At 33.7% G+C, this 24,777-nt stretch overlaps 1 protein-coding gene and 1 long non-coding RNA gene across 2 annotated transcripts in view; one reads left to right on the top strand and one right to left on the bottom strand.

The window, feature by feature from the left end:
* Positions 1–24,777, bottom strand: part of LOC103019002 (uncharacterized) — an 85,198-nt gene that overhangs the window by 19,355 nt on the left and 41,066 nt on the right. The gene's annotated exons all lie outside the window — the stretch shown is intronic.
* Positions 1–24,777, top strand: part of PTPRQ (protein tyrosine phosphatase receptor type Q) — a 266,556-nt gene that overhangs the window by 227,927 nt on the left and 13,852 nt on the right. Inside the window, exons 52-54 of the mRNA XM_057556607.1 lie at positions 11,136–11,217; positions 14,363–14,453; positions 19,404–19,480. Of these exons, the coding sequence (XP_057412590.1) occupies positions 11,136–11,217; positions 14,363–14,453; positions 19,404–19,480 (250 nt within the window). The remainder of the gene's footprint in view (positions 1–11,135; positions 11,218–14,362; positions 14,454–19,403; positions 19,481–24,777) is intronic.

Here is a 24,777-nt window from a genome sequence, read left to right as displayed (position 1 = left end):
ACTACTAGAGATCATCAATGAATTCAGCAAGGTTGCAGGATACAAAATTAATACACAGAAATCTGTTGCATTTCTATACACTAACAATAGAAAATCAGAAATAGAAATTAAGGAAACAATCCCATTTACCATTGCATCAAAAAGAATAAAATACCTAGGAATAAACCTACCTAAGGAGACAAAAGACCTGTACTCCGAAAACCGTAAGACACTGATGAAAGAAACTGAAGATGACACAAACAGATGGAAAGATATACCATATTCTTGGATTGGAAGAATCAATATTGTCAAAATGAGTATACTACCCAAGGCAATCTACAGATTCAATGCAATCCCTATCAAATCATGAATGGCATTTTTCACAAACTAGAGCAAACAAATTTACAATTTGTATGGAAACACAAAAGGCCCCAAATAGCCAAAGCAATCTTGAGAAAGAAAAATGGAGCTGGAGGAATCAGACTCCCTGACTTCATACTATACTACAAAGGTACAGTCATCAAAACAGCATGGTACTGGCACAAAACCAGAAATATAGATCAGCGGAACAGGATAGAAAGTCCAAAGATAAGCCCACTCACCTATGGTCAACTAATCTATGACAAAGGAGGCAAGAATATACAGTGAAGAAAAGACAGTCTCTTCAATAAGTGGTGACAGGAAAACTGGACAGCTACATGTAACAGAATGAAATTAGAACACTCTCTAACAGCATACACACACACAAAAAACCTCTAAATGGACTGAAAGCCTAAATGTAAGGCCGGATACTATAAAACTCTTAGAGCAGAGTTGCAAAACATAGGCAGAACACTGTCTGACATAAATCATAGCAATATCTCTTTTGATCCACCTTCTAGAGTAATGAAAATAGAAACAAAAATAAACAAATGGGACCTAATTAAATTTAAAAGCTTTTGCACAGCAAAGGAAACCATAAACAAAACAAAAAGACAACCCACAGAATGGGAGAAAATATTTGCAAACAAAGTGACCCACAAGGGATTAATCTCCAAAATATACAAACAGCTCATGCAGCTCAATATCAAAAAACCAAACAATCAAAAAATGGGCGGACGGTCTAAATAGATATTTCTCCAAAGAAGACATACAGATGGCCAAGAGGCACATGAAAAGATGCTCAGCATCACTAATTATTAGAGAAATGCAAATCAAAACTGCAATGAGGTATCACCTCACACTGGTCAGAATGGCCATCATCAAAAAATCTACAAGCAATAAATGCTGGAGAGGGTGTGGAGAAAAGGGAACCCTCCTACACTGTTGGTGGGAATGTAAATTGGTGCAGCCACTATGGAGAACAGTATGGAGGGTTTCTTAAGAAAACTAAAGCTAGAGTAACCATATGGTCCAGCAATCCCACTCCTGGGCATATATCCAGAGAAAACTCTAATTTGAAAAGATAAAATGCACCCCAGTGTTCATAGCAGCACTATTTACAATAGTTGAGACATGGAAGCAACCTAAATTTCCATCAATAGATGAATGGATAAAGAAGATGTGGTATATACATACACACACACACACACACACACACACACACACACACACACACACATATATATACACAATGGAATATTACTCAGCCATAAAAAAAGAACCACATAATACCATCTGCAGCAACATGGATGGAGCTAGAGATTTTCACACTAAGTGAAGTAAGTCAAAGACAAATATCATATGATATTGCTTACATGTGGAATCTAAAAAAAAAGATTCAAATGAACTTATTTACAAAACAGAAATAGACTCACAGACATAGAACCAAACTTAGGGTTACCAAAGGGGAAAGGAAGGGGCGAGGGATAAATGAGGCGTTTGGGATTAACATATACACACTACTATATATAAAACAGATAACCAACAAGGACCTACAGTATAGCACAGGGAAATATACTCAATATTTTGTAATAATCTCTAAGGGAAAGGAATCTGAAAAAATATATATACATATACACACACACATATAAAATGGAATCACTGTGCTGTACACCTGAAACTAACACATTGTAATTCAACCATACTTCAATTAAAAAAGATCCAATGAAGTTGAAAAAATCCAGTATTTTAATTGTATAGATTATCTATACTTCTACAAAATAAATCCTATATTAAATCTAGGATTAAACTCTTGGGAAAGTTTAAAAGAATAAGGATATAATTTAAAAGGCAAAAACATTGCTGAGCCTAACCGGCCCTGTGGTTTGCTTTTAACTAATTTAACTGTAACACAGATTGCCTTCCCAAGAGAGTTATAACACTTAAAATTAAATAACCCAACAAAATTTTCAGAAGATAAAGATACTACTGGCTAAAATTTTTTTATTTTTCACTGTCTCCTTTCTACACTTAATTAAGTTAGAAGTTTTGTTCCTTTCAGTGACTAAATCAGAAAAAAAATAGAATAATATTGATCAATGTCACTAATATTCTTACTTGACAGATACTCCTCTTCTTCCAGTCCTCAATTTTTTCCCCCAAATTTTGGGCATCATTCCATACTAGTTATCTTGCCTATTTTAGTTGAGTGAATGTAATGGTGCATTATGTTACGACTCAAGGCCCAATCCAGTAATCATGAATGGAATTAAAATTCTCAACAAAATGAAGCAAACAACTGAATGGCTATTTTAAGAGTATCTTTCTTTCTTCAATAACTTTAGAAGTTTGCATGTCAAATTTTTATTAAATATATATGCCTTCAGGAAGCTTACCATTCAAAAGAATCCTATGAATGTGTTTTGTAAACTGTAAATCAGAATACATTTGGTATTATTATTGTTATTTATAATATCTGTAAAATTAAAAATGACCCCAATCTACTTTCACATACAGGGTTTGCTAACATAGTAATTGCTACTGTTTATGAGCAATTACTATTTGTTAAATTTTGTATGTAATGATCTCACCCAGCTCATTCAATCATTTGTGGTGGATACTCTTATCCCCACTTTATAGATGAAAAATAAAAGATGTCTAGAGAATTTAGGTAACTGTCCAAGGTCATGCACCTAGTAAACAGGACAGCCAAGATGATCCCAGGTCAGTTTGATTCTGAAGTATCAACATACACCTATAACTGTGTGTGTGTGTGTGTGTGTGTGTGTGTGTGCGCGCACGCATTTAACTCTGAAGCATACTAGATTAAATCAATATAAACCCACTTAAAAAGACAAGGGCCCATGACATCCTTCTTCAAGTAGCATTTTCTATACAGAGAATGATTCTAAGGGAAGAACTGCTTCTTTTGAATTACTTATTCTCTAGTGATATGGGGCAAAGGAATGATGGCATTTTAGTGTAGGTTCAATCTTGCAGAAACTGGAAAATAGTAGTACAATTCTTGTGACTTCAGTAAGAATACATAAAATTTGACTGATATATGAAATTCTTTGTAAAATTGTTAGCATGTTAATTGCCATCAGTTCTTTAACAGATTCTGGTCATTAATTTTACTTCTGCCTTACCTATTTTGCAAGCAATGGCAAAAATATGTGAATCCAAATAAGAAATGTCTGGACAAAATGTGAATTTGGGACAAGAAATGTCCTACAGTAGAATGAAATTTAAGATATTTACTGCTCATGTTCTTATAGCAGCAAATCAAAAACACTGCAGTGTGTTTTTATACTAAATAAATAATGAATCTTTACTTCCAGATACTCTTCATTTTTCTTTAGACGAAAGGAGATTTTTGTCATCCAGTAAGTTACTGTGGTGATGCAGAGCTCTGCTGTGATTATTTTAATCTTTTCAGGTGGTGTGCTCTATATTTTAAAATACAAGATATGAAGTGCTGTTGGTTAATGTGCTATTTTTTCCAAAGCCAAAAAAACTGTAAAACAAAATACTCTAAACTTTCTACTTACTAAGTGTCCTCTATGATACTGCATGCTATTGATATGGTAAAGTTAACCTTATCAAAATGCACATTGACTTGCAATGTGCATGTCCTAAGAATTTGCTGTGTTATCATGTTGTGTTAACTTTGATTGATAGTAAAGTAAGTTTTTACCTAGATTTCTTCACATGCTTCTTGTCCTATTACGACGACACAAGAGTTGAGTTCTCTGTCTGATGGGTGGAGTCTGGGTTCACACTTCACACAAGCTCAGTTCAACTACTGCCCTGCTAATCTGTAAGGACTAAGACAATGACATTCCCTGTTCTCTGACTCTGGGGCATATACCGAGCAGCACATTTCATAGAAATTTGACTTCTATCCTGACCAATGGATAGCCAACTGTGCATGCTTTCAAGCGTCCCCCTAATGCCCAGAAATGCCTTTTGTATCCTAGGATAAAAATTGCTGTATACATTTTGAAGGTAGCATAGCAAAATGTCAGCATTAGCAGGGACCCAACAATTGATTGAGTGCCCCAGAGATACTCAATTTCTTCATGTAAAGGATATGAATGGAGGCAGAGAGTGAAAGAAAATGCATTTGATTTCAAAATCCCAGATCTACTACAGCAGAGTTAGTCCCCATGAGCCGCAAGGCTGGATGGGATGGGGCCAAGACTCCTGACATTCCCATTGACCGTGAATAGTACTCAGCGTGATTAAAACAGAGGAAGCCAGGCCCTTTTCTACTCTAATCACATTTAGCATTTTGGAATCATAGCTAACCTCAGAGAGAAATGCTTCCATTTTTATCGAACCCTCACTGTATCTCTTCGATCACCACATTTTCTTCCCCTGGAATCAGTAAACAGAGTCCTGCTCAGTCAGAGCTTCTACTTTGATAGAACTAAACTTAAGCGTTCAGGTTAATCAGAACCTTTAAACACCTCTACATAAATCACGTTTGTTAAAATAGATGTAGTCTTCTTTCAAATCTAGTTTTTTGAGGTCGCCTTCTAACCCCTGACAGAGGAATTTCTGTGCTTACCTGCCTGGCAAGCTAACAGCTCAGGCTGTCAAGACTTCTTTTTAAATGGTGTTATGTCATCTGTCTCCTCTTCATTAGGTCCCCTCACTAAGAACCTTTGCCCATCTCTTCACACAGCTGCTGGCAGTGTCTTCATCCTCTCTACTGCTTCTGCCCTATTGCCCCGGAGGTAGCTAGGGTTATGACCACAGTTTTAATTTAGAATACATGGTTTACAAAATAAGAAGCTGTCAAGAATTTGGTTTCACATGTGCTAATGTGGAGAGGCTTAGTAATAAGGAAAATTCAACTCTTGACACCCTGGGAATCTTATCTCACCTCTTTGACGTCAGCAGGAATGTTGCTTTTCTATATGTATTTAAAAGACCATTTCACCTTGTTTGAATAAAAGAACTATCAATTGGGCACCTACAAGTGCCAGGCACTGGAAATACTGTGATGAAAAAGGAAGGGGCACTGCCTCTAATGAGCTGCCCTTCAAAGAGCTAAGCTCCCTTAAAACCTATTTGTCCTTACAGATATAAAGAGACATGCTGAGGAACTACTTAGATAGCATTTACTAATTGATTATTTTTCTAGATAATAAGAAAAATATTGCATTACTCACTTATTCAGGTGGCATGTTTACCTTATAAAGTGAAGTTTTAGAGTCAGCTGTATAGTACTAGCCACTGGTTGGGATAATATTTTTAATTTGTATTGAGGACCAGAGAAAAGTCATTGGTGATTTGATAAAAGAAAGGAGGAGGGTCTGAAAGGATACTATTTGAAAGCCTATAACAAATAAAAACAATAGGAAAAAACAAAAATTAAGATCCCTTTGAAAGCATTACAGTAAATGCTTTGGATAAGTAACAGAATATCATTGTAGAAATAAATGTAAATGTTGGAATAATGAATTGAAATATATAAACAATATTTTACAAAACTTGGAAAGATCAATTAACATGTTTTACCAGAAAGATAGATTCTTCAAAGATTTTTAGTTGAATATGAAGTACATGTTAGTGTGACAAGTACATATTTTTACATTAAGGCAATAAAATTTGAGGTTCTTTTCTTTTTAACCTAACTTACCCGGTTAAGTAGAAAACACTGCTTCTCAATTTGTCTTATTCCACTGGTAATGCTGATTTAAGCTGCTCATCTATAGGCTATCATCTATGGCTCTCTATTTGCACTATATTTTAATTCCCTATAGATTTCAACTAATTGACCTTGAGGTAAAGCTGAGTCTCTGTGACAATATGGTCTTCAATCACCACTGCCAACATAAATAAATGGTTCCTCTCTGGATCTATCAAGAGTAATCTGAGTGGAATTTAAGTTTTTGATAGACTTTGGAAAAAAAATGAGCCCAGACATGAAATAATACCCTTTTCAACAAAAGGGCACAGGATTTAAGCTAAGATTCATGTAATAAAAAGTGTTTAGCCCTTTATATTGGAAAGTGGTCAGTTATCTTATTGAAATCTGAACAATTCCCAAATTGATTTATACACTAATGAACTGAATATGATTTGACAGTATCCTTCACTGTTGTATTGTAAGTGAATAAAATAAGAGGACTATACCAGTCTAACATGCTCTCCATGTAACGATTTTTTAAGTTTTTTAAAATGTTAATAGAAAGTTTTTTATTTGAGTCTCTTTGAGTGTCTCCATAGATCACTTTATTTGAAAATAAAACTCCTGAAATAACACTGTTGATTTTCATACACATTAATTTCTATGAGGTTTTTTTTATGCTTATCTAACCAAATAATTTTTCTTAAAGGAATTTAATTTCTTCATCAGTAACAAGTCAGTGCATTTTCTTCATATTATATGCCACCTTCTTTTCTAATTCCCTGAATAAATTGTCCACATTACTATTTTTTCCTGTTTACAAACAAAACTTTAAAACTTCAAAGAAAAATAATATTTAGAATGCAGCCACTAGTTAAGAGAAAAATATACACTATGAGGCCAAGAATCAAGACAATGACATGGAGACTACAGACAAAAACAAGAAAAAAACTAACTTTTATTTGAAACAGATAATTTATGCCAAAATGTCTTCTCAATTTAAGCTATCCAGATAGGTATTTTGATTTCAGTTCACACATAATTGTGACATAAGCATAGACTAGAAAATTACATAAAAACAGACTGTTAGAAGCCTTGTTTCTCACATTATGTAAATACAAGTGTGAAGAACAGCTTATGTAAAGTGATTGGGTTTAGATAAAGAGAGTGATACTGAAAAATAAATACATAAAGCCAAATAGATCTTATTTTTTAAAACCTGTTTTTTTAATGACTTGTCTAGACAAGAGTGATTCTATTGTTCATGTAATTTCCTAAGTATCTAGCACCTGTTAACTTCTAATGTGAGAGGATCTGATATGGCTTTGTTTAGACTTGTATACTGTTTATTGATGCATCTATTGATCATACTTATTTAAACCTTTGAGTAGGATCTCCTGAGAATTCTCAATCGCTTAATATTTTTGTGGAAAATTCATTTAATTCAGATATTCTCTCATAATAATCAGAGCAGTTGTATTTAGCTTACTATGTATCTTAGTCTGAATTCATCCACAGTTGTATATTTAACAATGATTTATTCACTGTCTACTATGAATAAGTTTATGAGGGACTTGTAGTAAGCCAAGTGTTAATCCTGCCCCTGCCTTCAAGCATACATGAATCTCAATACATGTGTCCTTAATACATGTACTTTTATATAGCTGTAACAGAAGGTGGAAGATGATTTGTCCATAGAAATTTAGTTTCATAGAAGGAAGAAATTATTTTCTCTGTAACAGAACAGGGTAAGGTCCATGGGGGAGTTAACATTTGAATCAGCCATTAAGCAATCAGGAAAATCTGGTTGTGGGGAAACACCTGGAATGGTAGAAGAAACTGATAGTAAGAAAATATCTGGAGTACAAACAGGGTAATGTGAAGGGTAGTTATAAGGAATAATGTAAAAAATGCAGGCATGATTAGAAATGCTTTCACATGATAATATGAAAACAATTATTCCAGCCTTTGTATTATTAGGAATTTATTTAGAATTTGAACTGAGAACTAGAAAACCAAACGTGGCTTTGAAATATTTGTGATCACTGTTTTTTCTGGGACTCTGATTAGGAAGAATACCATAGGAAATCTTGCTGCTTAATTTAGTGCAGTCTAGTCTTCCCAGTTTTGAGTAATATTTATTCTTTTGGAAACAAAAAAAATCATTATATCAGTATCAATTGTAGAACAGATCAGTAGGAGGAGCTTGAGTTTTACAATAAAACTAGAAATAGCAATTTTAATACTAATGATAGTAACTAACATTTACGCACTGCTTCCAAAGCCAGGGGTGGGCGTTTCCTAGCATTTTACATATATGAGCTTGATTTACATATATTTGCCCTATTTTCTAAATTAGGAACTAAGAAAGATTAAGTAATTTGCTCAAGACAATATAGCTGGTAATTGTTGGATCAGGTATTTGAAGCCATTTTTAAAAGGGCATTGTATTTTTTAAGAAAAGAATTCACAAATATCCACCCAAATCCAATAGTTAGCCAGTTACGGTTTAAAATCAGTATCTCTAGAGAGATCTTTCAAATGCAAAATAAAATAATAATAGTAAAATAAAAGTAACCTTCTGTGGAGTTCTTCACTGAAGTGAAATTGACTAAAAGGTATTAATCATAATTTCTAAATGAGAGAATAGATCATTAATGAAAATAGAACAAGGATATGAATAATAATCTGGTGCTTTAGCTATTTCTTGCTCTACAAACTAGCTCTATTTCAGGTTCTAGATAGCACAGTAAAAATATTTTTGCCAGTACTACCTCAAATAATCCTGGATCCTCTGGGAAAAGACAATCTCCCCACTATAGGATGGCTGTCATTAAAGCAGATGTAGTGTTTGAATTTCACCAATCACAAACTCAATAATGTTCCCTGCTATTATAAAAGTGATCTCCACACAACTCAAGCATTTCCATTTCTGCGTGGTAGCAGGGAGAATGATCTTGCTAATTCAAGTATCTCATTCATTTCTATCTTAAGCTCAATTCATTAATACTTGCCCAACCTGACCTTCGTTCCTTTCCTATTTCTGAGGAATATCATGGCATAGGAACATTGGGGCATCAGGCATCTTCAGGGGCTTGGGTAGTGTGGGTCTGGCTCATGGTTGTCTCTTTTTCTTGCTGGTCTTTGCTGAGGTGTAATTATTTTCAACGGGGATTGCTTGTTGCCTCCGCCCCCCACTGCATGTGTCAGAAGTCTTTCCAGGCCCTCCAATTCATACACTCTGTTTTCCTGTCCCCAAATTAAGGATTCTTCTGATTCAATATCCCATTCAGGCATCTCCATATCCATCTAGTTAGAGTCAGAATTTCTCTGGTGCCTCCTTAGAATCACTCTAGGGTATTGTGAGAAGCCCACAAGCTCATCCACCAAGACTTTGCTCTAACCTGTGATTCTATGCTATGCTATGTTGCTCTACTAGGTTATACCCTGAGTTGCTGAGAGATACTTCCTTCTGCCTGGGGACACCTATAGCATTAACCAAGAATTCTACCACTCTTCTTGATAATACTTGCTCCAGCACCTCCATATTTTTCACCAATTCCTGTGTTGTAATAAAATACACCCTTTTGACTCAGGTTTTCTTCATTGAACACACACCTCTGACCATTTTCAAAGTATTTAAGCCACATTTTTCAATCTAATTTTTTTGTTTGTCCTTTACTTCAAAAACCATATCCTCTTGTAAATATTTGTCACTTAAGAAATACAGTGAAATTATCCCTAATATTTAAAATTAAAAACTTTGATAAAGGTACATGTTCTTCATTTTATTTCATCATACTTTGTGCCTTTTGTGTTTTTTGCAGTGCTAATTTGTTGTGCATGACAAATGTTATTAAAGATGTACCCATCTCTGAATTTGTGTGTTGCATAGTCTATTTAGCTGTTAAAAATTATTTCAATTTTTTTCAGAGTATAAATAACTTGACCAATAAACTGCCACAAAAGATGTGTATATCCAAAGTAATTGAAATGATTGTCATTTTTTATGGTTATATATTCATGAAAACTCACTCATGAAACAAGACTTAGACAATTTGATGTCATTTTTCAAAGATTCACCCTCCCTGATTTAGCACTCTTTATGAACAAAGAAAAAAATTTAATTCACATTAACTTTTTTAGACCAATAAATACTATGCAATATATTAAAAAGTGACCTGTTTTTGATGTAATGCCCCAAATGCCTAACAATATAAAAGAGTACCTTCTTAGCTTGAGAAAGAAGCCAAATTATTATCTGGCCATATTTGGGTCCAAATAATATAATTTCAAAATGATATAGAATTTAAAATAATGATCAAATATCAGTTAAAGGTTATACATTGGGTTATAACATATACAGCATGTTATACATTGCTGATTTACCCTGTTTTTCTGATTTTAATCTAGAACTCTTTCAGAAAGAGCTGTACCCTCAACTCATAATGTATTTAACACAATCTCTGTTGCAGGTTACTTAGTTATAGAAAATCCATCAAGTAAGTTTGTTAAATATCTTTTCTTCTTTTTGAGTATCAACTCTGGATTCCCTGATTCAATGAATCTTAATGTGTGGTTTCTTTTCTGTATGTTTGTTAGAAAAACCTCCAAGCTGGATATAAATCATAAAAGCATGACTAATTGCATGGTAACTGGAGAAATGCTTTCTCTCTCTCTGGGGTGAAGCCTGCATGTCTGTATTTTAGCTTGGGAAGTAATACAGGGATATTTAAACTCCTTAGGGTTTAAAAACCATGTCGTTACGAGAATGAGGTCACTGCAATATTTTATATCTTCTAAAACCTTGTAACGTATAAAATGTTTTCTGTATGACAAAGAGGTTTTATGTGCTTTAGGATTCAATGATGACTTTATGCCCTTACATTTGCTTGAAAAACTTTCTTCATTAAAATGTTAAATCATTCATTTAAAGTCACTTAAAATTTGAAGGATTTTTATACCATGAAATACAAAGAAAGTGAACTTAAAGGGGGAAGCTAATTTTGTAAATATGACAGAGTGACTTTAAAGGGCTGTGTGCTTTTGAAATGTCCCTTGTCCTCTAACTTGTCAACTGTAAAGAGAGTGCCCAGGCTAAAGGAAAAGAACGCAACCTAACATGACTCCATTTTATACCTTTCTTTGCTTGGAGGCCGATAAGCAAGAAATCCTTTCTGCAACATGTTGAAGAGCTTTGCACAAACAACAACCTAAAGTTTCAAGAAGAATTTTCGGTATGTTACTAGCAGTTGTCACAACATTGCCAGACCTCCAGTCGTTTCATGTGTCACATTTCATGTCCAGTTTAAGCTTGCAAGGCCATGAAGGACTCTGGCCTTGATAATCAATACCCAATTACCAGGTTGATTGTTTGGATAGTAACGTTACACGGGGCAGCCTCCGGTGCAACCTGAACAGAATTATTCACCTACTGTGTCAGAAAAAGGTGCTCTTCATCAGAGACCTCCCCAGCAAGGGCAGCCTGGCCCTGTTTCTTCTTTGCTGTCTCACCCAGATGTACATGCAACTCTAGAATGCTGTATGCATCAGGTTTTGTGTGTGTACGAGGTTTGGGTGGTACCATAAATGTGGCTTTATATTTAAATAACTATTTTAGATTTAGAAACTAAATAATTCCATTTCATATTTGCCTGCTTAGTTTATGTTAGTAGTATAGATGAACCTGAGAACAGAACTTGATGTTTCCAGAAATTATTTTAAAAATGTTATTTTTAGAACTTTCCAAAAATAAAAAACAGATAAAAAGAAGCCTATAAAACACAGGTATTACTTAAGTGATCATGAAATAAATGCTGTATCACGTTATGGAGAATATATGAAGTTAAGAACTTGTCACTTTAACACTATTTGGAAGTTAAGATTAATTTTATTGCTTTTAGCATCTTATATATCTATAAAGTTGAAATTAAATTAAAACATAAGGCATGTGTTAGTCTACAAGCTATTTTAAAACTTGTGAGGCTCTTTCCTAACTTAGATTATTATTTTGTATTATAAAAATAAAACAGATTTCTAAATGTTACCAAAAACTTTATTTCTATTTTTACATGAACTTTTTAGTGTGTGAACAAAAACAATTGGCTTGAATAATTCACGATTGTAATATTTCAGTCTCTCAGGGAATAATCACAAAAATGTGAGAAGATTAATGGTATTTCCTACAGCTTTTGGTTATGCTTCTTAAGTAATATTGGTCTGGATTTAACAAAATCAGTGGTACCATAAAACTCTTCTTAGCATTTATGCAGCAAGAACTGTCAATTTTTCAGGGACAAAAGGGTAGTTTCACTAGAATAGGAGTGAATATAGTTAACATTATACATGACTGAGTAGAGGAAAAGTTTTATTAGCAATAACATTTTCTCATATATTATAATGAGAAAGTTTCTAGTTTAACATTTTTGGAGATCATGGTTTTAAGTACTTGGGTGTTTTTACATAAATATATAGGTTGTGTGTATATATTAGGTAAATGCATATTCACATGTAAGGAATACGGTTTTTTTAATTGCTTTTAGTTCTAGTGCTGTATTAATTTTTTAAACTGTTTTAATAAACAAATGCATATTTGATGCATATGTTTGATAAAACTTGTAACTCAGGTCATATTCGCTTATACCTTAAATATTAATAAGCTCCACTATGTGACAGGTATTGATATATATGAATTCAACACTTAAACAGCTAAGTGACCTTGGGTAAATCACTTAAACTCCCTGTTGTTCAATGTCCTCACTTGTAAAATGCTGTATCTATCTTGTTGAATTGTGAATACTAAACTGATTGAATGTGTGTAATACTAAGAATAGTGGCTGACACAACTATTTGCCATCATAGTGATGATTTCATAAAGAAGTTCAAATGATGAATAAGAACTGCAGACATGTATTAAAAATACCCCAAATGACACCATATCATGATAGAGGTATGCAGAAAGAAGTGGGGATCAACTCTGTTTGGATAGCTGTCAGAAAAGACTTTACAAAAAGGTGACCTGCCAGATGAACTTTAGGGTGGTGCAGAAGTCCAATAAGTAGATAAAGGGGGAAAGGTATTCTAGAGAGAGAGAATGAATGCAAAAACATAAGGATGCAAAACAGTTCCACTCATCTGTGATCCCACTAAAAAGTGGGAACAGTAGGAGAAAGAGCTAAATAGGAGAGGTTGGTTGAGGCCCTGTGTGCTCTGATAAGAATAAGACCACTGAGTGTAACATTACTATCCAAACAATCAACCTAGTAATTGGGTATTAATTATCAAGGCCATAATCATTTAAATCTATACATGGAAACTTCTGTAACTACAGAAAAATAGGTACCACTTTTCAGGTGATTCCAATTCATCTTCTTTTTCCCCTCTGTTTCTTTGTCTCTTATAAATATGCTGACATATACTCCCAAAACCTGACACAAGGAAGCTGTTCTAGGATTCCTCACTTGGTTAAAAATTTTTTTTCCTAAGCCTTTAGTGCCAAAACACCAGAATTCAGGTGCTTAACACCGTCCCTCTTCTCTAACACATACACACACGTGTAAAATACTGTCCAGAATTCTCTTTGAGGAAAAATAAGGGAGAAGGGAAAATTATCCAATTAAAAGAAATCATTTACAATAAAGTGGGAAAACATTGCAAACCCCCACGGTTTTAACACTTTTTAAGGAATTTGGTAAATTGAGGCATTTCTAATATGGAAAACTATAAATTTCATAAATGTAAATCATCAGCTCAACCAAATAATGAACACATTTTCTTGCACCAGCTTTCTTTATGATGAATGGATAATATCGTGATTTTTCACCAAAATGTCAATAACAGATCTTGACCCTTCCTCTGATAATTCTTTATCACACCTTTGCATTCTGCTATCGATTTAACAATGCCCACTAAGAACAGGAATTGACCTTTGGCATTTTCTCACAAACTGACCAATGTTGTACCAATTAACAGGCGTGAAATCACACTGCCCGAGGAGAAAAAAACAAAAAATAAATCACCGACTCCCTTACCCTACTAAGTAGACATTAAAATATTAAATAATACACAGTGTGTATTTGACGAAACCATTAGTCAAATATGAAAAGGAGTTATTAACGTGGTTGCTGCACCTCAGAGCTCCCCAAAGGGCAAAGAAATTATGCCAGAGAAAGCAGTAGCTCAACTAATCAATTCTATTCAGGAATTTTCAGTGGAAGTTCATGTCAGTTCATTACTGTTAATTTGACCTTGCTTCTGCAGTTACGAGAAGTGTTTTCATTTTAAAAGTGAAAGGATTTAGAATAAAGAATAGTCTATTACTAAGTGGAACTTCTTGTTTACCTCTGAAATAAACCTAAACTTTGCAATGACTTCCATCCACAGGAATTACCAAAATTTCTTCAGGATCTTTCTTCCACTGATGCTGATCTGCCTTGGAACAGAGCAAAAAACCGCTTTCCAAACATAAAACCATGTATGTGTACATACTATTTCTGGTTTTAGATAATGAAACATTTTCAAATGAGAGCAAAATGCATTTTAGCATTTTTTCTTAAATATATATTACATATTAATTGAATTATAATAATGCATTTTATTAGCAGCTGTTGAATTGTATCTCTTTTGCTTTGTTAATATTTATTAAAGTTAATGTACATGGTTTTCAGCTTATTCACACAAGGTTTACTCATGCAGGTGTAAGAAACTGTAGACCTAGTAGTTTCTTAGCTTTGTAATTTAACCCAAGTAACGAACCTCTCTAATATCTTCCTACAGACCTAGTTCTCAAATGAAAAGAGAAAGCTCACACATAACTTTGTGCATTAGTTTTCTTAAAAGCATGGCAGTGCTTTGTTAAGGAATATAAAAAATGCATTGCAAAATATTCATTGAAGATCAGAATAAAGGTATGCTTACCAGGATTGGTTTTACAAAGGAGGCGGGCTTGTGCCTTACCACAGTGAACATGGCTTCATTTTTCAGTTAATAAGAAAAGAAACCATCTTACATGGTACACTGTTATTATTCCTTATACGTCATTAAAAAGAATGTGTCTACTGATGTGAAAAAAAAAACCCATATTATTGCTTTAAGACTTAGCAGTGATGTGAAAAAAAAACATAACATTCCTCTGCTAATAATAGCTATATATTTGATATCATATTTTTTACAACAGATGTTCCTGCTAACTATATTCTGATTCAATACATTTTTATGTATGAAATTAAAAAGTGGTATTTGTTAAGCTCTGAAATATTGTCAGTATTGTTTCAAAATCTAGAGTTTTAAAATATTCCTAATTTTAGAGTTAGGGTATATATATTTTTCTATGTTCTATGCCTTTTCAAAACTATATTGGGGAAACTTCCATATATATATAAATTGAACTCTTCTGTCTAGAAAGACACAGCCTTAAACAAGGGTGTAATCACAGAATGTAAAATCATAAGGATATGGATAGGAAGAAATGGACCATATTCTGTTATTCTAGAACTAGAGGCATGAAGTAAACAAATTTAGGGAAACATGATATAGCAGGTAGTAATCTAACGGAATCTGTTAATTCCCAAGAATTAGAAAAGGATGAAAATACAAATAGCTTTAATCACCTAAAATCCTTCCCGGAACAAAACAAATCAAAGGTAAATGACTTTAAGAGTAAGTTGACAAATAAGACATTATTGTAGGAAATAAGGAATGTTAGTATTACATCTCTCAATTCCTGTGGCATGACCTTTCTTAATAAGTCCTTTTGTTTTCCCTTTCAGAGAGTTAACTTGAGTTGGATGCCTCATAAGTTTAAGAGATACGGAAATTCTCATGTTTTTATATTCATCTATACCTAAATTTCCTTCAGACTCTCTGCTTCATGCTTACTTAGTGATATTCTGTGAAAACAAATACTATGGTCTGATTGAAGGACAGTTACTGTGGAATATTTAGTATTTATTTACAATTGTATATTTGGCTGAAGTAATGTGTATCACTATATATAAGTAAATCAAATATATCTAACTTATTTCCAAAGACTAAAGAGTATCTGACTTAAAAAATATATAAAAATTTGATATGTTAGACATTTTTAAAAATGTGTCATTTCAATCTTTTATTATTAAGATCTCAGTGCATTATTTTCTGGGTTCACATAATGGCCATAGGAAAAGTCACATAATGCTAGCTTGCTAGCTCTTACAGCATAAGAAGTGAATATGAGTGGTCAATATAACTAAACAGACATCCTTAAAACAACAAGGAGAACTGAGGGGTAAGATTATCTGGATATCTAAAGCTAAGACAAAAAATAACTAGTGATGGAATTATTTTGTAAATCAAGGACGTTTTGGAATATTAAAAGCTTTGCATGCATTTTTTTCACCTTTTCTAGAGTCAAATGGATAATGTCCAATTGTATTCTGCTTTGTTCTTGATTTCAGTACAGAAAACTTATGGTAATTTTTCTAATAATATACTACATCCACATCCAATATCCTTTAATGGATTTTTAGGGGAAAGCTTTTTCTTAAGTGTCCTCTTAAAGAGTCGGAGGTCCTATAAGAAATAATTTTGTTAGGAAGAATGTTATATTTTTCAAGAATATTATTAGAATAATCTATTAGTTCAACTAATACATACTGCCTGCTATATAGTAAAATGACTAAGAACATGTGGGCTCTAATCAAACTTCCTGGGCTGCAGTTCTGTTTACCTACTAACTACTTTAGTGACTGGACATATTATTTAGTGGTGTCGACCTCATAACTTTCAGGAGTAGATGAAATAACCATGTAAATCACTTTGCCCAGTACCAGAACACAGGAAGCTCTCAAATAAATATTAGTTCTTATGATTGTTAGTAAGCAATAGATTGCTTATTTTTAAAAGCCTCTAACTTTCTGGGTGAATAAAATTTAGTAACAGGCCCTTAGAGTCTATGGTCTGGAGATGATAAACCTACTTCCCTAACCTCGGTTGGAAGACAAGCTGTAAACTCACTTCTGCCTATATGGACAAACAGACCCCCGCCCACATATACATGGAACAAGAAAATGAAATGTTTAAACTAAATACATTCTCCCATTGTGCTTGCAGAGAAGCCATAAAGCTGAAATGTTTTTTTTCTCCCATAGAGAATGAATTCATTTAATAGAGTCTGAATTTTAGCTTGAGCCAGCTAAGTGAGATTCATTGTTTCCTCTGAGTAATGTAGTAAGTAGGATTTCAAATATCACAGTGCATTTTAGAAGATATTAGCTTACAGGGCTTTAAGATACTAGAATTAGCAGCAAATGCATGCAGAAGAGATTTCCAAGTCTCTCTTTGACAGGACACTATGACCTTCAGAAGTGTTCCAACACCATGAAGAAAAGTTTAGCTTGCTGTTGACTCAGTTATAAGCAGGCATATCGAGTGAATAGAAACCTGATGGCTTTCCTTCCTTAGTTACATGACTGGCCACTATGTCATTAAAATAGGCAGATCATACCAAATTCAAAATCTTTGGGATATAAATCATTCACATAAATTTGCTTGAACAATCCCCTTTCTTTAGATTCAGACACATTGGTCAGGTCATTATGATTACTAGTGGTACAGCAAAGTCATTTAACATACAACGTGCTTAATTTTAAGAACATAAGAACATGTTTTGTGTTCTATACGGCTTTATAAGTTCTATAAGCTTTTGTATAAGTTTTCCTCAGAGGATTCTACAAAATAAATATTATAACTATATATTATAGCTGAGGTAACAAAGGAATGGAGAAGTTAAGCAATTCACCCAGTGCCATAAATGGTAGATAGAGCATCTGTAATTCAAACACAAACCCACATTTACCTATTTTTCCTCCACTACTGAGTGCCTTCCCATTAAGATTAAAAACAAAACAAAACAAACAAACAAACAAAAACCCTTCAAAATAATTAAGTAGTAATAGATACTTTATATCATTCCCTTGTCTAGTTAAAATTAGCACTGGACATTTCAATTATAATACCAACTTGGTAAAAATTCTCAGGAAAAAATAATTTTTGATACTTTTCTTTGAAGAAAAGTAATGGGTAAAGGTTATCTAATTTTGCCATACCTTAGAACAGTCTAAAGAATAATAATTAAAAGTTTGGTATTAAAGAAGGAATAGGCAGTAAATTAAGAGAAGAGTATAAATGGTCCAGAAATAGACCTAAACACATAGAGAAAACTATTTATTGTGTGATAAAAGTGGTGTTTTGAACAAGGGGGTAAGGATGGACTATTTGTTGTTCCAAATGTTAACAAACAAACAATAAAGATAGATTTTACCTCATTCTGTTTCAAAAAAAATAAAAAGCCCAATGGATCAAAAATCAAAATATTTAAAACAAAAGCAGAAAACCCTATTAACATTCCAGAAGGAACTATGAATGAATCTGTGAAAATAAGAATATTGGTGTGACAAAGACCTTTGTATATATCACACAGAAGCCATAGTGAAGCCATAATGAAAAATAATGAGAAATTTGATTACAAAATATATAAATTTTATGTATGGCAAGATAGCTAGCAGATAAATTGATTGATAGAGGCAAAGACAAATGACAAACCAAAAGAAAAATTCAATACATGTAACATTCTTAGTATATTTTTAAAAATAGAAAAATAGTATCATATGAAAATGTAATTAATAGAAAATGTATTTAAAATGGCCAAGACATAAGCAAAGAAGCTCAATTTCACTCATATTTAAGAAAATCAATATAAATATTAGGAGACATCAATTTGTATCTATCAAAAGGTCATAAATTAAAATGTTTAATACTATGGCAGTGAAAGTAAGAGGAAAAAGTTGTTCAAACTGTTCAAGCACTTTTGTTCGGAGTGATATGATATAACTTGAGAACAATTTGTCAGTATCTTTCAAAATTTGAGATGCACAATATGATTTGGGAATTTTACTGCTGGTAATGTATTCTACAAATAGACTCCTACATATGTGCAAAAAGTTCAGTTATATTTATTCAGCATTTTATAATAACAAAATGAGATGAGTTTAAATCACCCTAAAGAGCTAAATAAGTATGTTATATTCAAACATTGAAATACTATATGGCTTTTTAAAGTAATGAGCTAGATATTGTTGTTTATGCTAATACAGAAAGATATAGGTAAATAAGAAATTTTTGCAGAATAGTGTATATATTGCCCCATTTGTGGTCAATTTTATATGAATATATATAGAAAATCCTGGAAATAAATACAAGAACATATTAATAGTCATTGTCTCTGGGTAGTGGAAATATGGAATAAGAGGGAATTTCTATTTAAAATTTTACAGCCGTCTATAATTTTTGATGTTATATCATGAACTTCTTTCTATTACTGCTATAGTAAGAAAGTAGCAGCAATTTAAAAAGTGAATTAGCATTAATTTCTTATATTTTCTTCTAGATAACAATAACAGAGTGAAACTGATAGCTGATGCTAGTATTCCAGGATCGGATTATATTAATGCCAGCTATGTTTCTGTAAGTTGCTATTTTTATATATATTTTTTAAAACATAAATACTGCAGTATTACTCTTCAAACTATTTAAAACAAGAAATTCATTACAACCTCTATGACTTTAATGTACCAGTTCCTTACAACAACATTATGTACCCCCATTTTATAGATGGGGAAATGGAGGCTCCAGAGATTGCAATTTACCCAACGATCATTTCACTAATAAGTGGCAGAGGTACAACTTCTAGCTACATACCCGCTGGTCTTTCCACTATTTCCTACGTTTGTCAGAATATTCTCTGTACACAATGAGGTCGGCCAACCTCTCTTTCAAAGAAAAATTAGTCCTATGCACAGTCATGTCCATATAATATAAAAACCTATTATGCTCTTCTTCCCTTCTAGATTTTCAGTCCTTCTAGGGGACTATGATGCCTTGTTCTTTTCATCCTCAGCTACTTACAGAACGTGCACTCCATTGTAGCTACTCAACAAGCATATCTTAAGTGAACCAACATGGGGTGAACTGTGACATGCCTAGTATACTATGTTGCACATCATAGATAATAAATGCTCGCTGCATTGGATTGAAAGTTGAATAAACCGAAGTGTTTTAAGGATCTCTCCCTCTCCTTCTCCATGGCTCTTTTGTTCTCTCAATGCTCACCACTATCATAGGTACACAGAAACCTTAGATGCACCCAAGACCTCCACTTGGGTTGACACAATCAGGAAATCCCAGAGTAGGAACTGCTTTTGTGGTTACTTAATCCAACAATTCACCCAGGAAATCTTTCTGAAAAATTACTTATAATTAGATATTAGCCTCTCTTGGCATTGATTCACCTATTTCCTCCTTAAGGCAGATGATTCTATATCACTGAACTACTCAAATACACAGTTGTTTTATAAAAACAAGATAAGTTCCCTTCTATTTTCACCACTGACTTCAATTCTAATATGTAGCAAAGTTAACTATGCTTCTTATCATGATTCTACAGATACTTGAAGGTTTCCTCTACTGCCCACACTCCCATTAGATTTTTATTTTTTCCTTATTCATAGTCTTCTCACCCAGGCCTGCCATTTCATTTGGTCCCACTGGGGCTCTGCTTATGTGATGCTCCATCCTTTCCCCAACATCAAACATAACCTGTCCTATGTCCCATTCTCCCCAAGCCTCTGTTAAGGGGGAAAAGAAGAATTCATCCTAAATTTTATATTGGTTGATAATTACTCCAAAATTACAATTATATATTGAATCTTATTGTGAAAGAAGTGAACAATGGGAACATTTAAGATTTCTTAATAGGAGAAGTGACAGGGGGTTTGCAGAGGTTAATAAGGCATCCTTTGAATTTCATCCTGTTTTTGTGCTGGAACTTTAAATCTATTTTGAAGAAAACCCAAATTTACTATTGTGATGACATATTTTATTCATTTATCAAATCATTGATTTCCCTGAAAATGTAATTCTTTTCTAAAGATTTTGGTGAAATCTTGTGCTTACCAATTTTAATTGTATCCTAAACTCTATAGCATGTAGAAGTTTTACTTTGATTTGTAGAATGAGGCATATATATATTTAGATATTTAATCAATGATCATATATTTTGTGATACCATAGAACAGAGCAAGAACAAATTGTTGTATCAGTGATCTATTAATTTGTATCATTTTTATTCACCAATAAGTAGATACAAATGAATAGCTTATATCCTATAATGTTCAACCAGTTATGGGATGACAGTATAGGATATGAATACGATTAGGAAGGCAACCAGTTTTAGGAGGTATAACTGAACCACACATAAACAAAGGAATATTCATGAACCCCCAGTGTTCCCTCTAAATATTATAAGTTGTCAGGAGACAACCGTAAGAAGATCACAATACAGGATGAGCAATAAACTAAATCTGAGTACATTTATTTATATATATATATATATATATATATATATATATATATATATATATATATATATATATTCTGCTGTGGTCAAGTGATGTTGTAATATAATAAATTTTACAGCAAAGTCACTGTGACCCATATGTAATGATACGCGTAATCATTACTGAGCTACATGGTAAGCAGGCCCAGATGGAAAGCACTTTATATTAAGGCAGGTTTCAGTATTGGAGTGGGCAGTATGCTGTATTGCTTTTACATTAAGGCAGGTTTCAGTATTGGAGTGGGCAGTATGCTGTATTGCTTTTACTTCTGGGGATATCTCCTTTGTCTGGGATGTCAGGAACAGATGGAAATAGACAAAGTCATAATACCATAGTGGCCTCTCACTTCTCCATCCCCAAATTCAGGCAGTCTTCACCTCAGAAATAGTGAAGATTTCTCAGAATGAATGTTTGCCACCTCAGTTTCCCCCAACTCCCCACTTTTGTTCCATGGCACCTCCATCTGAAAGTTCATGAACACTGGTTCCAGGAGCAAAAGACAAAGGCCATCTACAAATGGACTCTGAATTCCTATTTCTTTGGAAGCTAGAGGAAAAGGGAGAAGAACTATAGAGCAAGGTAGAGAGAAAGCAAAATAACTAGTGTTTAGATGGAAAAGAAAAAGTGAAGTCTGGAGAAGGGAAAAGGGAAGACCAGTAGGTGGTCTGAAGGATGTACTCTAAGACTAGGAAACTCCAGGCCTGGGTCTGTAATTAGATTACTATATGTTTATCTCTCTGCCCTTGGCTCTTCTTGGGAACTGTGCTCCTGAAGCTAGGACTCAAAGAGAGCCTGGAAAATGTTGATTAAGGATGGACTGTGGGAGAGAGGTAGGGAGGAAAATAGATACTGCATCCTTGTAAACAACCACTAATTGTACACGTGACTTTAGGAATGTTTTCAAGAAAGCTAACAATAAGAACATTATGTAATGGGACAAGACCCCAACCCGCTACCCCAAATTACCTCTCCTGTCAACCTGAGATGCCTGAAATTACTTCAATTTGAGGATAGCTTTTACCATAGCTGGAGATTGAAGATTAAAGGCTATGATGCAAATGAGCTGTAATCGTATCAGAAACATCAGATTTCGTCTACTCTGGTAGAAGATTATGGTACCAAAGGACATTGAATCCCTGAAAAAGGGAAATGCAAATAACTAGGAGAAACATTTTATAAATTGATCAATTACAGTTAATTGTCCTCACCCTTAAAATGCTTCCAGGACACCATTCTCTCGATTTTCCATCTACAGCTCTGACACTTTCATCTCAGTCTCGTTGGTTCTCTCTTATCTCCTTGGCCACCAAACACTGAAATTATCTAGAGCCCAATCCTTGAATTTACTCTTTCTTTCCAAATTCATTTCCTTGACGATCTCAACCATTCTTGTGATTTTAAGTAAGATCTATTTGCTAACTACTTTGAAATTATGTCTCTAGTTTGGACTTCTTTCTGAATTCCAAACTCATATACCCAATTGCCTTCATGACATTCCCACTTGAATATCCAAAAGGGATTTCAAGTTTAATATTTCCATTATGAATTCTTGATTTTCCTTTTAACCTGCTTATCCTGGGTGTGGAGAAAAGGGAACCCACCTACATTGTTGGTGGGAATGTAAATTGGTGCAGCCACTATGGGAAACAGTATGGAGCTTCCTTAAAAAACTAAAAATAGAGTTACCATATGACCCAGCAATCCCACTCCTGAGCATATATCTGGAGAAAACTCTAATTCAAAAAAGTACTTGCACCCCAGTGTTCACAGCAGCACTATTTACAATAACCAAGACATGGAAGCAACCTACATGTCCATCGACAGGTGAACGGATAAAGATATGGTGTATATATACATAGGAATATTACTCAACCATTAAAAAAGAATGAAATAATGCTATTTGCAGCAACATAGATGGACCTAGAGATTGTCATACTAAGTGAAGTAAGTCAGAAAGAGAAAGACAGATACCATATGATATCACTTATATGTGGAATCTAAAATATGATACAAATGATCTTATATACAAAACAGAAACAGACTCACAGACATAGAAAGCAAATTTATGGTTACCCAAGGGGTAAGGGGGTAGGGGACAGATAAATTAGGAGTTCAGGATTAGCAGATACAAAGTACTATCTATAAAATAGATAAACAACAAGGTCCTACTGTATAGCACAGGGAATGATATTCAATATCCTGCAATAAACCATAATGGGAAAGAATATGAAAAAGAATATATATTATATATGTATAACTGAATCACTCTGCTTTATACCAGAAACTAACACAACATTGCAAATCAACTACGCTTAAGTAAAAAAAAAATTTTTTTAAGTCTGCTCTTCCTGAAGTTTTCCCCATCTTCATTTGGAATCATTATTGACTCCTCTATTTTTCTTATACCCAGTATCCAATCCATAAGCAAATTCTCTTGGCTCTGTCTTCAGAATTTATCCAGATTTTATCACTTCTCACAATCCCCATTGCTATCGCCCAAACTAACCCTTGGTTGGATTGTTGCAATAACCTTCTAACTACTCTCCCTCCTTTCTCCTTTAAACCATATCAGCTTGTCTTACAGAAACCAGGATGAAACTCTTAAACCATATATTCTGTATGTTCAAAATCTTTCAAAGGCTTTCCATATCATTCAGAGTAAAATCCAAGATCTTATAATTACCTACTCTAGGACCTAAAGCACCACTGTCCCCCCTCCCTTGTTCTTTCCGACGTCACCTTCTCTTACTGTCCCCCTCATTCCAGCCGCTTGCTGTTCTTAGAACATTCCAGACACATCTCTCCTTTAATGCTGTCATACTTGACTTTCTACCTGGAACACTTTTCCTTCAGATCTTGAAGGGATTACTCCCTTTCTGCTTCAGTTCTTTCCTCAGATTTCACCCGAGTCTTTTCTGAACACCCTATTTTCTGAAAACTCTCTCTCACAACACTTAGCACTTTTAAAAACTCTATGTAAATTGTTTATTTAATAGACTTATTAATAGGCTTAATGTCTATTTCCCCTAACTAGAATATAAGACAAATGAGAGTAGGAATTTTAGTCAGTGATGAATCCTCAGCTCCTGGAATAGTGCCTGACACACAGTAGACATTCATAAATATTATTTGAATGGAGGAATGTGCATATTTAAAAAGTCTGTAGAGAAAGTGACTAAAATATTAATGGTGCTTCATTCTGGATAGTGAGATTACAGATTAATTCCACATTCTATTATGTATTTTTCTGAATTTTCCAAACATTCTACATTGACTATATATTACTTTTTTAACCTAAAAAAAAAACCTTTACAATGTAAAATAATTATATATTTCAACTGAGACTGGAAACATAGAAATGCTTTA

This window comes from Balaenoptera acutorostrata, chromosome 11 (assembly GCF_949987535.1).
Source record: "Balaenoptera acutorostrata chromosome 11, mBalAcu1.1, whole genome shotgun sequence".
Classification (NCBI taxonomy): Eukaryota; Metazoa; Chordata; class Mammalia; order Artiodactyla; family Balaenopteridae; genus Balaenoptera; species Balaenoptera acutorostrata.
Note: the sequence above shows the minus strand (reverse complement) of the source record. Positions and strands in the feature narration are given on the sequence as shown.